Source organism: Ranitomeya variabilis, chromosome 2 (assembly GCF_051348905.1).
Source record: "Ranitomeya variabilis isolate aRanVar5 chromosome 2, aRanVar5.hap1, whole genome shotgun sequence".
In the NCBI taxonomy this organism is placed as follows: Eukaryota; Metazoa; Chordata; class Amphibia; order Anura; family Dendrobatidae; genus Ranitomeya; species Ranitomeya variabilis.
Genome location: NC_135233.1, coordinates 1104565308 through 1104577852, shown reverse-complemented (window position 1 = coordinate 1104577852; position 12545 = coordinate 1104565308). Strand labels below are relative to the sequence as shown.

Here is a 12545-nt window from a genome sequence, read left to right as displayed (position 1 = left end):
TTATGAAGAGCTCCCTGGATGCCGGACTGCCTGATTTTCACAATAAATGTTTTACAAAAGTACATGGATAAACATAGCTGAACAGTTACTGCCCCCGCTTTAAAGCTAAGAGGTAGTGCCCACGCTTAAAATCTAAGCGGTACTGCCGCTGCTTAAAATCTAAAAAGGAACTGCCCCTGCTTAAAAGCTAAGAGGTACTGCCCACGCTTAAAATCTAAGCGGTACTGCCCCTGCTTAAAATCTAAAAAGGAACTGCCCCTGCTTAAAAGCTAAGAGGTACTGCCCACGCTTAAAATCTAAGCGGTACTGCCCCAGCTTAAAATCTAAGCGGTACTGCCCCTGCTTAAAATCTAAAAGGAACTGCCCCAGCTTAATAGCTAAGAGGTACTGCCCTCGCTTAATTATCGGGAATTACTGCCTCTGACTAATCGGTGCTTACAGCCCCTGGTTAATCACTGAAAGTAGCAGTCTTCGATTAATCACCGACAGTCACCAACCCTGGTTAACTCACAAACGTGATTAAGGAGTTTTTGTCCTTGTCTAATCAATGCCAGTCACCTCTGTCCTCACCCCTGCTTAAGTACTGACAGCTGCTGCATTTTCCAAATTAATGAAAGGTACAGCCACTTGATTAAACAATAAAGGTGACTCTCTGAGCTAAATTTCAGAACATTACTGCCTATGGATCATTACTGACAATTACCTCCAGCGACCAGAAAGCGGCCATCCTTGGTTAATAACTGACAAGTGCAACTCCTGCATAATTATCCCTTGTTTAATTAATAGCAGTCACCTCTGTTACCACCCCTGCCCAAGTGCAGCCAGTTACTGCCTCTTAATCAAAAAAGGTATCACCCCTGCTTAATGATCATGTTCCTGCCTCAGCTTAATCAGTGACATTTACTGCCCCTGCACTCAACAGCAGTCTCCTCTAGTTACTGCCCCTGATAAACTGACAGCCACTGCCCCTGCTCAACCACCGCCAGCCACTGCCCCTGCTCAACCACCGCCAGCCACTGCTCCTACTCAACCACCGCCAGCCACTGGTCAACCACCGCCAGCCACTGCCCAACCACCGCCAGCCACTGCCCCTGCTCAACCACCGCCAGCCACTGCTCCTACTCAACCACTGCCAGCCACTGCTCAACCACCGCCAGCCACTGCCCCTGCTCACCCACCACCGGCCACTGCCCCTGCTCAACCGCCAGCCACTGCCCCTGCTCAACCACCGCCAGCCACTGCCCCTGCTCAACCACCGCCAGCCACTGACCCTGCTCAACCACCGACAACCATTGCCTCTGCTCAACCACCGACAGCCATTGCCTCTGCTCAACCACAGACAGTCACTGCCGCTGCTCAACTATCGACAGCCACAGACCCTGTTCAGCCATCGACAGCCACGGCCCCTGCTCAACCACCGACAGCCACGGCCCCTGCACAACCACTGACAGTCATTGATGCTGCTCAAACACCGACAGCCACTGCCCCTGCTCAGCCACTGCCCCTGCTCAACCACTGCCCCCTGCTCAACCACGCACCAGCCACTACCCCTGCTCAACCACCGACAGCCACTGCCCCTGCTCAACCACCGCCAGCCAGTGCCCCTGCTCAGCCACCGACAGCCACTGCCTCTGCTCAACCACAGCCAGCCACTGCCCCTGCTAAACCACCGACAGCCACTGCTCCTGCCTATCCGCCAGCCACTGCCCCTGCTCAACCAACAGCCACTGCCCCTACTCAACCACCGACAGCCACTGCCCCTGCTCAACCACTCCCCCCTGCTCCACCACCGCCAGCCACTGCTCCTGCCTAACCGCCAGCCACTGCCCCTGCTCAACCACTGCCCCTGCTCAACCACCGCCAGCCACTGCCCCTACTCAACCACCGACAGCCACTGCCCCTGCTCAGCCACCGACAGCCACTGCCCCTACTCAACTACCGACAGACACTGCCCCTGCTCAACCACCGACAGCCACTGCCCCTGCGTAAACACCAGCAGTTTCTTGATGATTAAGAGCAATTATCACAGTCACAAAAATACTTAAAGCTACAGTGTCTACCATCACCGACTGATCTCACCACCTCTTAATCACTGACAATGACACCATTAGTAGCAACACTTTGTGACCAACACGAATAAAGGTCACCAGATCCAATATGGACCACTGCAGCCAATCACAGGGAAAACTAAGGGCATACAGTAATGCCACTGTATAATATATAGAGCAGCATCAGGTACACAGGATAGAAGTCTTATATCTTTATATAGTCTACATATATGTATATATTTTGGGTCCTTTAATCTACAGGTGTCGAGCTGTGCCTATCTGGGCGTGGAGACAGTGAGGCCAGAAAGACAAGAAGGGAAAGATAGAAGCACCATTGTGAGAGTCTGCGGCCGTCTCCGGCCCGGCGGTGTGCAGGCGGCGGCGGGGCAGGCTCTCCGGCTGTGCACACACTTGTAGAGCGTCAGGTATTACACATACAGTATTAGAGCTGTAAACAGTGATCGAGGTCAGCGCTGTCTGTCTGAGCTGATGCGTTTTCCAGGCCTCTTGCTTGAGGCACCTGAAATACTGTAAAAAAAAATATATATATTTAAAATTGTTATTTTTTCAGCAACATTCTCGTGGTAACATGTAACATTGGGAATACTCATACATCTAGATATCCTCAATATTCCCAGTCATTACATTAAAAGGTGATCAGACCCAGACAATATGAGAGAGGTTTGGACAATGTGATGTACGCTGGGCACAGTCGGCCCAGAAGGCGATGACGGAACAGCACCGGTCAGCAGACGTGGGCGTCAGTGTGTGCTAAGAGGTGTGGAACGTACGTGGCAGACCACGTGTAGCCCCCTCCTTGTGCTGCTATGTCCGTGATTTCTCCGTCCACGACATGTAGATCATGGACCTTTTGCATTGTGTGTACGTATTGACTTATCCTTTTAATCTGCAGCCTAAAAAAATTAAAGTCCAGCACACTGGACCCAGTGGGGGGCGGCTGCCGATCACTTAAAAGACCCTTAAAACTAAAACCGGAAAAACCCGACTCTTAGCACCGGGATAAGAGGGGAGGGGGGAGAAACTATAATCTCTAAAATGGACTAAAAACCTGAAAGTGGCTGCACAAATTCAGGGACGACGTCTTTAAAGATCCGCAGCCGGCTACTGTACTAAAAACTGGAGAGGGATAAAAGGATCCCCCCTCCCCCTACAAAAACCTCAAAGGTAAAAACTTAAAAAAGTAAAATGAGACTTAAAGGAGAGTGTAACATGAAACAAAAAAGTTACATAGAAGTGTCTGCTCAGATCTCAGGCCGCCCGCTCGCTCCTCAGTGCTGCAGGCCCTCTCCCACAAGCTTTTGTTTCTTCTATCGAACATTTGTCTAAAATTATTCTTTCCTGGGTGGAGCTGAGAGAGGAGCCGAGAGACTTTTTTGGGGGGAGCTGGAAGGTTGGATATCGGCCTCAGGTCCTTTTTGCCTCAATTACTTAAACACAGGCAAAAAATTCCTTAAGAGGAGCAAAGAGGTGACGAATGACCGGAACACTCCAAGATCTTCCAAGAAGCCTTTGCCGGGCCAAACGGCTCATGTTGGAGACATCTGTATAGTGGACTGGGAAGCCGAAAACCCTGGAGCGAAAGACAACACAAATTGGGATTAAACACTCGGAAAAGTGTTCAGGAGCCCGAAAAACTACATTACACACAGAAAAATATACAAAGAACAATCCTGATTAAAATAAATGATGTAAAATACATAAAAATATAAACAATAAATGTAAATACTGATCAGGAGCTAAAAGAAATAAAGATGTGAAAAATAATGACATACAATAAACAAAATGATAAAAATAGCGATATAAAATAATCTAAAACTATACCGACAATAGGACCAAAGGAACTTGCACATCCCATTCCATCGGCACAACACCGGCCTGTAGCCACTGCACCGGGCAGGACTAGAGTCACACGTCACCGTGATATCGATGGCCAGGATGGCTAATCATAGTCATTGATGGAATGGGATGTGTCAATACAAAAAATAATCATGATATAATAAATAAAAATATACAGAATAATTGCGATATAAAGAAAATGATAAAAACTTATGAAATAAACAAAAATATATAAAAATAGAACGTGTAAAAAAATAATTATTTAACAATCTAAACATAATGTACAAAAGTTTTAGACAGGTGTGGAGAAAATACTGCAAAGTAAGAAGCTTCCAAAAATAGGAGTGTTGGAAAAAAATATCAATTTCCAAAATACAAAGTGAATGAACGAAAATAGAGGATTTTTGGCAGCCAATGTAAAATCATTGGAGGATTCAGGAAACCCGTGGGTATATGCTGCCACCTAGAGGCAGACATCTTAAGAAAATAAGAAAAACGTCGCCTCACGTAGACAGGCTACACCCGACACCAAGCTATTCAGTTAGTGCATAAAGCTGTAGGAGAAGCAAAACAAAGACCACCCAAACGAGGAAATGGAGGCTACAAGAAGTAAATGTTAGGCGAGTACCAAAAATCCTCTTTTCTAGGACAGTTCATCGGGGAACACTTGAAACCATGGGACGTCCAAAAGTGGTCCCTGGCCTGGGAAAACTAATATTGCAGAAATAGAAATAGCAAACCTTAAGATTACCACCTGAGAAACTAATACTTGCAGGATCCTTCTGGAAAGCTGTCTGCCGATGCAAAGGTAAGGCTACGTTCACATTTGCGTTGTGCGCCGCAGCGTCGGCGCCGCAGCGCACAACGCAAACAAAAACGCGGCAAAACGCACGCTAAAACGCTGCGTTTTGCGCCGCATGCGTCGTTTTTGCCCGCAAGTTGGACGCAAAAAAAATGCAACTTGAAGCGTTTCTTGCGTCCAACGCTTGCGGCCATGCGGCGCAAAACGCAGCACAACGCATGTCCATGCGCCCCCATGTTAAGTATAGGGGCGCATGACGCATGCGGCGCCGCTGCGGCGCCCGACGCTGCGGCGCTGACCGCAAATGTGAACGTAGCCTAAGACCTCGGCAAAGATAAGGACTGAAAACTACGGTAAGTAGCGGCCCTACAGAGTAGAAGATCAGATACCAGGATGCGTACAACTCAGGAAGCTTCCAGTGCTTGGGTGACGTGAGCAGTGCTTAGCTGGTGGTACCCTGGCTTACCCCAATCTTCAGCAATGGTAAATCTAAACCAGCGAGCAATGACAGCCTTAGAGGTAGTCCGACCTCTGCAAGGGCATACCAGGATAACTAGCAAGGCATCTGAACAGAGCCGTGAGAGACAAGTAGAGCTGCACAGTCTTGACCCCATCAGATTGTGTAAGAGTCTCTCGGGGAGAGGAAAACAGGGTTAGGGAGAAAAGAGGATGCTGGATGCGAGATAACTTTGTCCTAGATAAGGAGAGAAAAAGAGGCGAAAGACGCCCATCAAAGCCTCGCCTGATGGAAGAGCTCAAGAAGAGGAAAGAAATCATCTTGCAAGAAAGCCAGAACGGAGAGATGTCTCTGATCATCTCAAAAAGAGGGAACTAATGAGCATTTACTAATGCTAAAGTGTGATGTGTCAGGCCTTTGTGCCAGGATACCAGTCCGATCTAATCAGGAAGACTTAAAGCCTTCAGAACTGTGGTGTGAACAGTCGTGCCGGTAAATTAAACGACAGAGAATTTGGGTGGAAAAAAAAGACTCTGGGAAAGGTCTATCTGGATGCAATGGGTGCTACCATGGGGAATCTGCAGCGAAGAAGAGTTCAGGACCCAACCAGAAGAACACTGAGTTTACCAAGGACTCAGAGTTTTCAGTCTGAAATAAGGCAAGGAAGAACTTTGTCCTGATAGTAAAAGACCAAGATTTCCGCATTGACCGTCATCCTGAACCTGTCACCTGCCAAAGGAAACTCTAGTAGAGGAGCTTGGCATCCTAGGAGACCTTCGAGGGGCAAAAAAATCTCCAAACACCCTGATGGTCCAATCAACACAACCAAAGTGTCTTAAGCCTCAAATGAGACGGACATGGCCAGCACTCCCACAGGAGGTGAAAGCATAGAAACATTGCTAGTATACTCTAACCCCGCAATCCAGGACTGTAGGAAAAAAAGTTCTAGGATAAAGTGGAGACCGAGAACATGAGGGCTGAAGCACAGTACTGAATTAGCTGCATCAAGGGGAAGCTTCATCAGACACTCATGAGCGTAAAGTAGCGCCCTACCAAGGCAAAATGCATCCACCAGGGTATATGGAAATATGAGGAATTCGCCCAAAATTAAGCCCACTGGCAAAAAGATACGAGGTGGCCAAACCCCAAGGCTTCTGGGGCATCAATCCAAGGATATTTGATTTATGGTCTAAGGTACCATGAACCAAAAACTCCCATGGCTGAAGAAGCGTAAACCAGTGACTCGCCAGCATTCGTCACTGCAAAAAAAACAACAACTAGAGAGTCAGTCACCCCTGCCTCTAGAAGCAGAGGAAATGTCCCTGCTGAAGGCTGGAATCATGAACCCAAAGGGTGCTATCCTCCTCCAGCACAGAAAGTTGGAGCAAAGCTACCAGGACTGTGTGAAGTGATGCGCTAAGCTGAGAGATATCTTCCAGAGGAAAACATTAAGGCTGGACTTGGAGAAACGCACAAACCGAGAGGTCTCTGCTGATAGGTCTACTCATTTAAGAAAGTGATCAAGGACCTGTCTGGTTCACCGGTCAAACGCGCCCTACTGAGGGGTCTCAGCTGAACTGACTCATCTAAACAAATGCCAGGGAGTACTCAGGTCCGTGTATGCAAAATGACCTAGAAAGTGGAACCCAACAGAAGGTCTGACTCAATGGACAGTAGTCCGAGTGCAGACAGGATTTTCTGTGTGATCAGTCCAACAAAATGCCTCGCTTGTTGCATTGACTTGCTGAGAAACATAGTCGGAGTACTGTCTGCTTTACCTGTGCGATATGTAATACTCAGGATCTCCGCTGGCTTTACGGACTCACCTATGAAAAGACACTTGCTCTGGGAGGTGGTCAGACAAGCTACCTCTGGTTGAGGGAGACAAACAACCTACCTGGTCCTGGAGGGTGACTGCTCAGCTGAGGATGGCCAATGGAGGGGTAACAACATGAGGCGTGGCCACAAGGGGAGGCCAGATGGTGGGCTTGTGAGGTTGGATGGCTGTCTGATGAGGCGGCGTGTGGATGCCGAACCTTACAGTGAGGCTAATTTCACTAAGATGAGGGAAAAAATGGCAGCGCCCAGAAGAATAAAAAGGAGCGAAGCCTACACAACGGGCAGGAAGAAGCCAGCATAAACCAGATTTGCTGGTGGGAGGGGAAGTGGTGTGGCCTGATGGGAAACAACTAGGCGCAAATGAGGCAGGAGAGGAAAGGGGCAGGCAAATGGACCGGAACCACCGTTGGACTACTAAGGAGCGAGGACATCACCAGGAGTGGTCAAGGGAAGGATACAGCACAACGGACCAAAGCTAGAGACATAAAAGTGCTGAAGAGGGTGGATCCTGTGGTCTTGGAAGTCCCAGATCCATCTTCTGCTCCATGCAACGGGTTACGCTCTGGGGGTCGGCAGGTGTCACAAGGCAAAGGAGCGTCCACCCCAGGTACAGGATCATCGACTGTCACGGTACAATGGTCCGACCGCCCCGATGACAGCAGATACAGACTGACAGCTACTGGCTGGTTCCTCCATCGCTTAAGGGGGTGAAACAGAGTGACCCACGCTGCCCTGTTACCCAACCTAAAGGAGAAGGAGAGGGAGAGGAAGAAGTAGAGGGAGAAGGAGAGGGAGAAGGAAAGGGGTTCGTCTATCCAGCAAAGAATCAGAGACAAATCAGGCCTGAAACTCGGACCTGTGTCTGCCTCCTACGTGACACTAAGCTAAACTGAATAGCTGGGTGTCAGAACAGGTGTCACTTGTGGGGAAGGAGACATTTTTTTCTTAAGATGTCTTTTTAGTTACAGCCTCCAGATGGCAGCATATACCCATGATTTCTATATGCCCCAATGAAGCGTCCAAAAAAGAGAAATAAATCCCATCACTATCTAGTGACCGCCTGTCGCCTCTATCATCAGTATCTTTTGACCGCCAGTCGCCTCCATCATCAGTATCTGGTGACCGCCTGTCTTCTGTATCATCAGTATCTGGTGACCGCCCATCGCCTCCATCACTAGTATTTAGTGATCTCCCATCGCCTCCATCATCAGTATCTGGTGACCACCTGTCCCCTCCATCATCACTATCTGGTGATCACCTGTCCCCTCCATCATCAATATCTGGTGACCCCCCGTCGCCTCAATCATCAGTATCTGGTGGCCCCTCGTTACCTCCATCATCAGTATCTGGTGAACTCCCATCGCCTCCATCATCAGTATCTGGTGACCGCCTGTCCCCTCCATCATCACTATCTGGTGACCACCCGTCCCCTCCATCATCAGTATCTGGTGACCGCCCGTCACCTCCATCATCAGTATCTGCGGGTTACCAGATACCGATGATGAAGGTGATGGACAGTCACCAGATAGTGATGATGGAGGGGACAGGTGGTCACCAGATACTGATGATGGAGGCGACGGGCGGTCACCAGATACTGATGGGATTTTCGTTTCTCTTTGCATTTTAATGGATAAAAACAAACATCACTTCTGGGCAATAAAAATGAAAAAAGCATATACAGAATGGGAGGAATAGGGCTAAGCAACAGCACATGTGAAAAAGACTTTGGTATACTAATAGATCACAGACTACACATGAGTCAACAGTGTGATGCAGCAGCAAGAAAGGCAAATACAATTCTGGGACACACAGCTCTGACAAAAATTAAGAGCCCACTGTAAAATGTCCAGTTTGTCTGATGTTTCTCTTTCTAGGTATATTTTTGAGAAAAATGTAAATTGTTCTTTTATTCTAAACTACTGACAACATGTCTCCGAAGTTCTAAGCAATGAATTTTGTTTTTTTTTAATGAAAAGGGGAAATGGTCAAAATTAAAGAAAAAAAACAGTGCTTTCTGACCTCAAATAATGCAAAGAAAACAAGTTCATAATCATTTAGAAACAACAATACTAATGTTTTAACTCAGGAAGAGTTCAGGAATCAATATTTTGTGGAATAACCATGATTTTTAATCACAGCTTTCATACGTCTTGGCATGCTTTCCACCAGTCTCTAACACTGCACCTGGTACAATAATGTCAGCAGTTCTTCTGTATTTGATGGCTTGTGACTATTCATCATCCTCTTGATAACATTCCAGAGGTTTTCAATGAGGTTCAGGTCTGGAGATTGGGCTGCCCATGACAGTGTTTTGATGTGGTGGTTAATTTTTGCCACAGCTGTATTAACAGAAGCATACAGTCTAGATCACGTGATCACCTCTTTGGTCAGAACTCATCTGGAATACTGGGTCTAGTTTTGGGCACCACATTTTAATAAAGACATCAACAAACTGGAGCAAGTTCAGAGAAGAGCGACCAGAATGGTGACCGATCTGCAAACCATGTCCTATGAGGAACGGTTACAGGATTTTGGAATGTTTAGGTTGCAAAAAAGAAGACTGAGAGGAGACTTAATAGCTGTCTACAAATATCTCAAGGGTTGTCACATTGTAGAAGGATCATCTTTATTCTCATTTGCACAACGAAAGACTAGAAGCAATGGGATGAAACTGAAAGGGAGGAGACACAGATATTAGAAAAAACTTTTTGACAGTGAGGGTGATCAATGAGAGGAACAGGCGGCCACGAGAGGTGGTGAGTTCTCCTTCAATGGAAGGCTTCAAACAGAGGCTGGACAGACATCTGTCTGGGATCATTTAGTGAATCCTGCATTGAGCAGGGGGTTGGACCAGATGACTTGGAAGGTCCCTTCCAATTCTACCATTGTATGATTCTATTTTGGAAACATTTTTACTTTTCAGCCTAAAACTTTTGCACAGAACGGTACAAAGAAAAAATTCCTGAAATAAAGTATGAGGTTGTTAGAGTCGTCACCCACCGCTCCATCTCCGTGCACCACAGGATGTCCTCCTTCTCGTTCATGAACACCGGAAAGTGCTGGTCCTTCCCCTGCTTGATGGAGTTGGACCTAGTGGTGATGGTTCGGACTTTGCTAAACTGCAGGAAACAGGATGCAGAGGTGAGCGGGACAGCGGACCCCATATAGGAACCCAAGCCCGGCCCACCCCAGAGATTCCCGGAGACCCTGCACTCATGTTATTAAAACAGAACAGTCCGCTCCATGCCTAGGAGCCCCCCTTTAAGAGGCTTCACATCACTTACACCCTTTAACCCCTTCATTCCCCACACCTGTTCCTCACCAGGACAATTTTTAACATTCTGACCACTGTCCCTTTAGGAGGTCATAACTCTGGAGCTTCAGCAGATCCTGGTGATTCTGAGACTTTATTCCTGACATATTGCACTTCATGATGGTGGTAACATTTCATTGATACAACTTCTCTTTATTTGTAAAAATATCAGAAATTTGGTGAAAATTCAGCAATTTTAAAACTTTAGATTTTTATGTCCTTAAATCTATCTACAGATGTAGTGACAATTTGACTCCATGGGTGTTTTCTAGAAACAAGCAGCAACAAATGTTGCAGAGTTAAAATAGCAAATCTGCTGTTGTAGTGACCAGTACGCTGTAGTGACCAGTACGCTGTAGTGACCAGTACGCTGTAGTGACCAGTACGCTGTAGTGACCAGTACGCTGTAGTGACCAGTACCTTGTAGTGACCAGTACGCTGTAGTGACCAGTACGCTGTAGTAACCAGTACGTTGTAGTGACCAGTACGCTGTAGTAACCAGTACGCTGTAGTAACCAGTACGTTGTAGTGACCAGTACGCTGTAGTGACCAGTACGCTGTAGTGACCAGTACGTTGTAGTGACCAGTACGCTGTAGTGACCAGTACGCTGTAGTGACCAGTACATTGTAGTGACCAGTACGCTGTAGTGAGCAGTACGCTGTAGTGACCAGTACACTGTAGTGACCAGTACGTTGTAGTACCAGTACGTTGTAGTGCCCAGCTCATGCTTCTGAAGACACGCACTCGTAAATTAGGCGGGCTCTCTCTACTACAGAAATGCCAAACGTGGATGTTAAATGTGGCTTAGGCACACTGGGGCTCAGAAGGGAGGTGGCTTATTTGCACTAGAGAGAACAAAATTTGCTGGATTTCTTTTGGGGGGGGGGGGGGGGGGGTGAGGAGCCACAGCACTTTTTAGGAGCCTTTGTACTACCAGTAACGTAGAAGCCCCCTATATTTCTGCTAATAGATGATGGTCCTGAGTGGGGGCTTGCTTTTTTTGTGGATTAAGTTGAAGCTTTTATTGGAAACATTTTACATAACATTTTGGATCACATTTATCTGGCGTCCTACGCTGAGCGCATACATTGGGGTTTCCATCTAAATCTCTGAGTGACATGACAGATGAACCCCCCCCCCCCCCCCAAGGGATCCATTCACTATAATGAGGCAGCAGGGTTACTCTGGACTCTGTCTGGCCTCTATTCAGCGTTGTTCTTCTTTACAGAAGTGCACAAAGCTGTGGCTGATGGAACTTTTATGCATGCATAGAGAGACGGACACCACCGGATCACAGGTCTGATGGCATCCACAGTGTTGCCATCTGCCTCATTTTAGGGAAATTTTCCACAAGAGGTTCCGTCTGAATCACGTATTTCAGAGATTTACATGGAAACCAGGGCTGTGGAGTCGGTAAGCCACAGTTGCGACTCCGATTCCTGGATTTTATCAGGTTCCGGCTCCGGCTCCGACTCCTTCATAAATGGCCAATTCGTAACATTAAATTTACTGTTGTAAAATATTAACATCGTGCTTATTCAGTTTCTCACCATCATATAAGTAATCAGACCACTTAAACCATATTTATTAGAATACAATTAGAATATAGCAAATAACTTTTATAAACTTTTCTAAACTCTTGTAAGTAAATATGCAATAAACACTTATGCAGTTAATAAGAAGAAATCTATAAATTTGTCCTCAGAAAAAGTATTGCCTCTGTCAGATCCTCCTTCATGGATGCCCTCAAATCCGATCTAATTATTTTGAGAGCAGAGAACAACCTCTCTACACTAACTTGGGTTGGTGGCAAAGCAGTAACCACTCGGGCAACATCTCTGACAATGTCAGGATACAGAGGAATCGCTTGTTGCACTGTTATTTTTGATGAACAGTCAAATTTCTCAATTTCTTTTAGTGCACATGAAAAATTCTGCTGAAATGTACTGGCTGTGTTCTTTGATGGGGATGACTTTTCTTCTATGCGGGAACGCTTTGCACGGTCTTTGTGATCCAAGTATTTTTCGAAATTAAATTCTTCATCAGTTGATGAGGGTGAAGATGTGGCAGGAAGACCAAATTCTTCTTGTTCCTCCTGACTGTTCTGCAACCCTTTCATCCTTACTGCTATTTCAAACAGAGCTTCTTTTCCTTTAGTTAGCTGTTGATCATCTAGAAGAATCTGATGCATTGGGTCTACATAAACAGCTGCCAAAAGAATGTTATTT

At 46.7% G+C, this 12545-nt stretch overlaps 1 protein-coding gene across 4 annotated transcripts in view; it reads right to left on the bottom strand.

Annotated features, from left to right (window-relative positions):
- Positions 1–3350: 3350 nt before the first annotated feature.
- The window catches only part of DNMT3A (DNA methyltransferase 3 alpha), a 206130-nt gene continuing 196935 nt past the window's right edge, over positions 3351–12545 (bottom strand). For all 4 annotated transcript variants that reach the window (XM_077291889.1, XM_077291890.1, XM_077291893.1 and 1 more), the window contains 2 exons: positions 10004–10122; positions 3351–3639 (listed from right to left, as the gene is read on the bottom strand). In XM_077291889.1, coding sequence (XP_077148004.1) covers positions 3498–3639; positions 10004–10122 — 261 coding nt within the window. In that variant the 3' untranslated portion in view covers positions 3351–3497. The remainder of the gene's footprint in view (positions 3640–10003; positions 10123–12545) is intronic.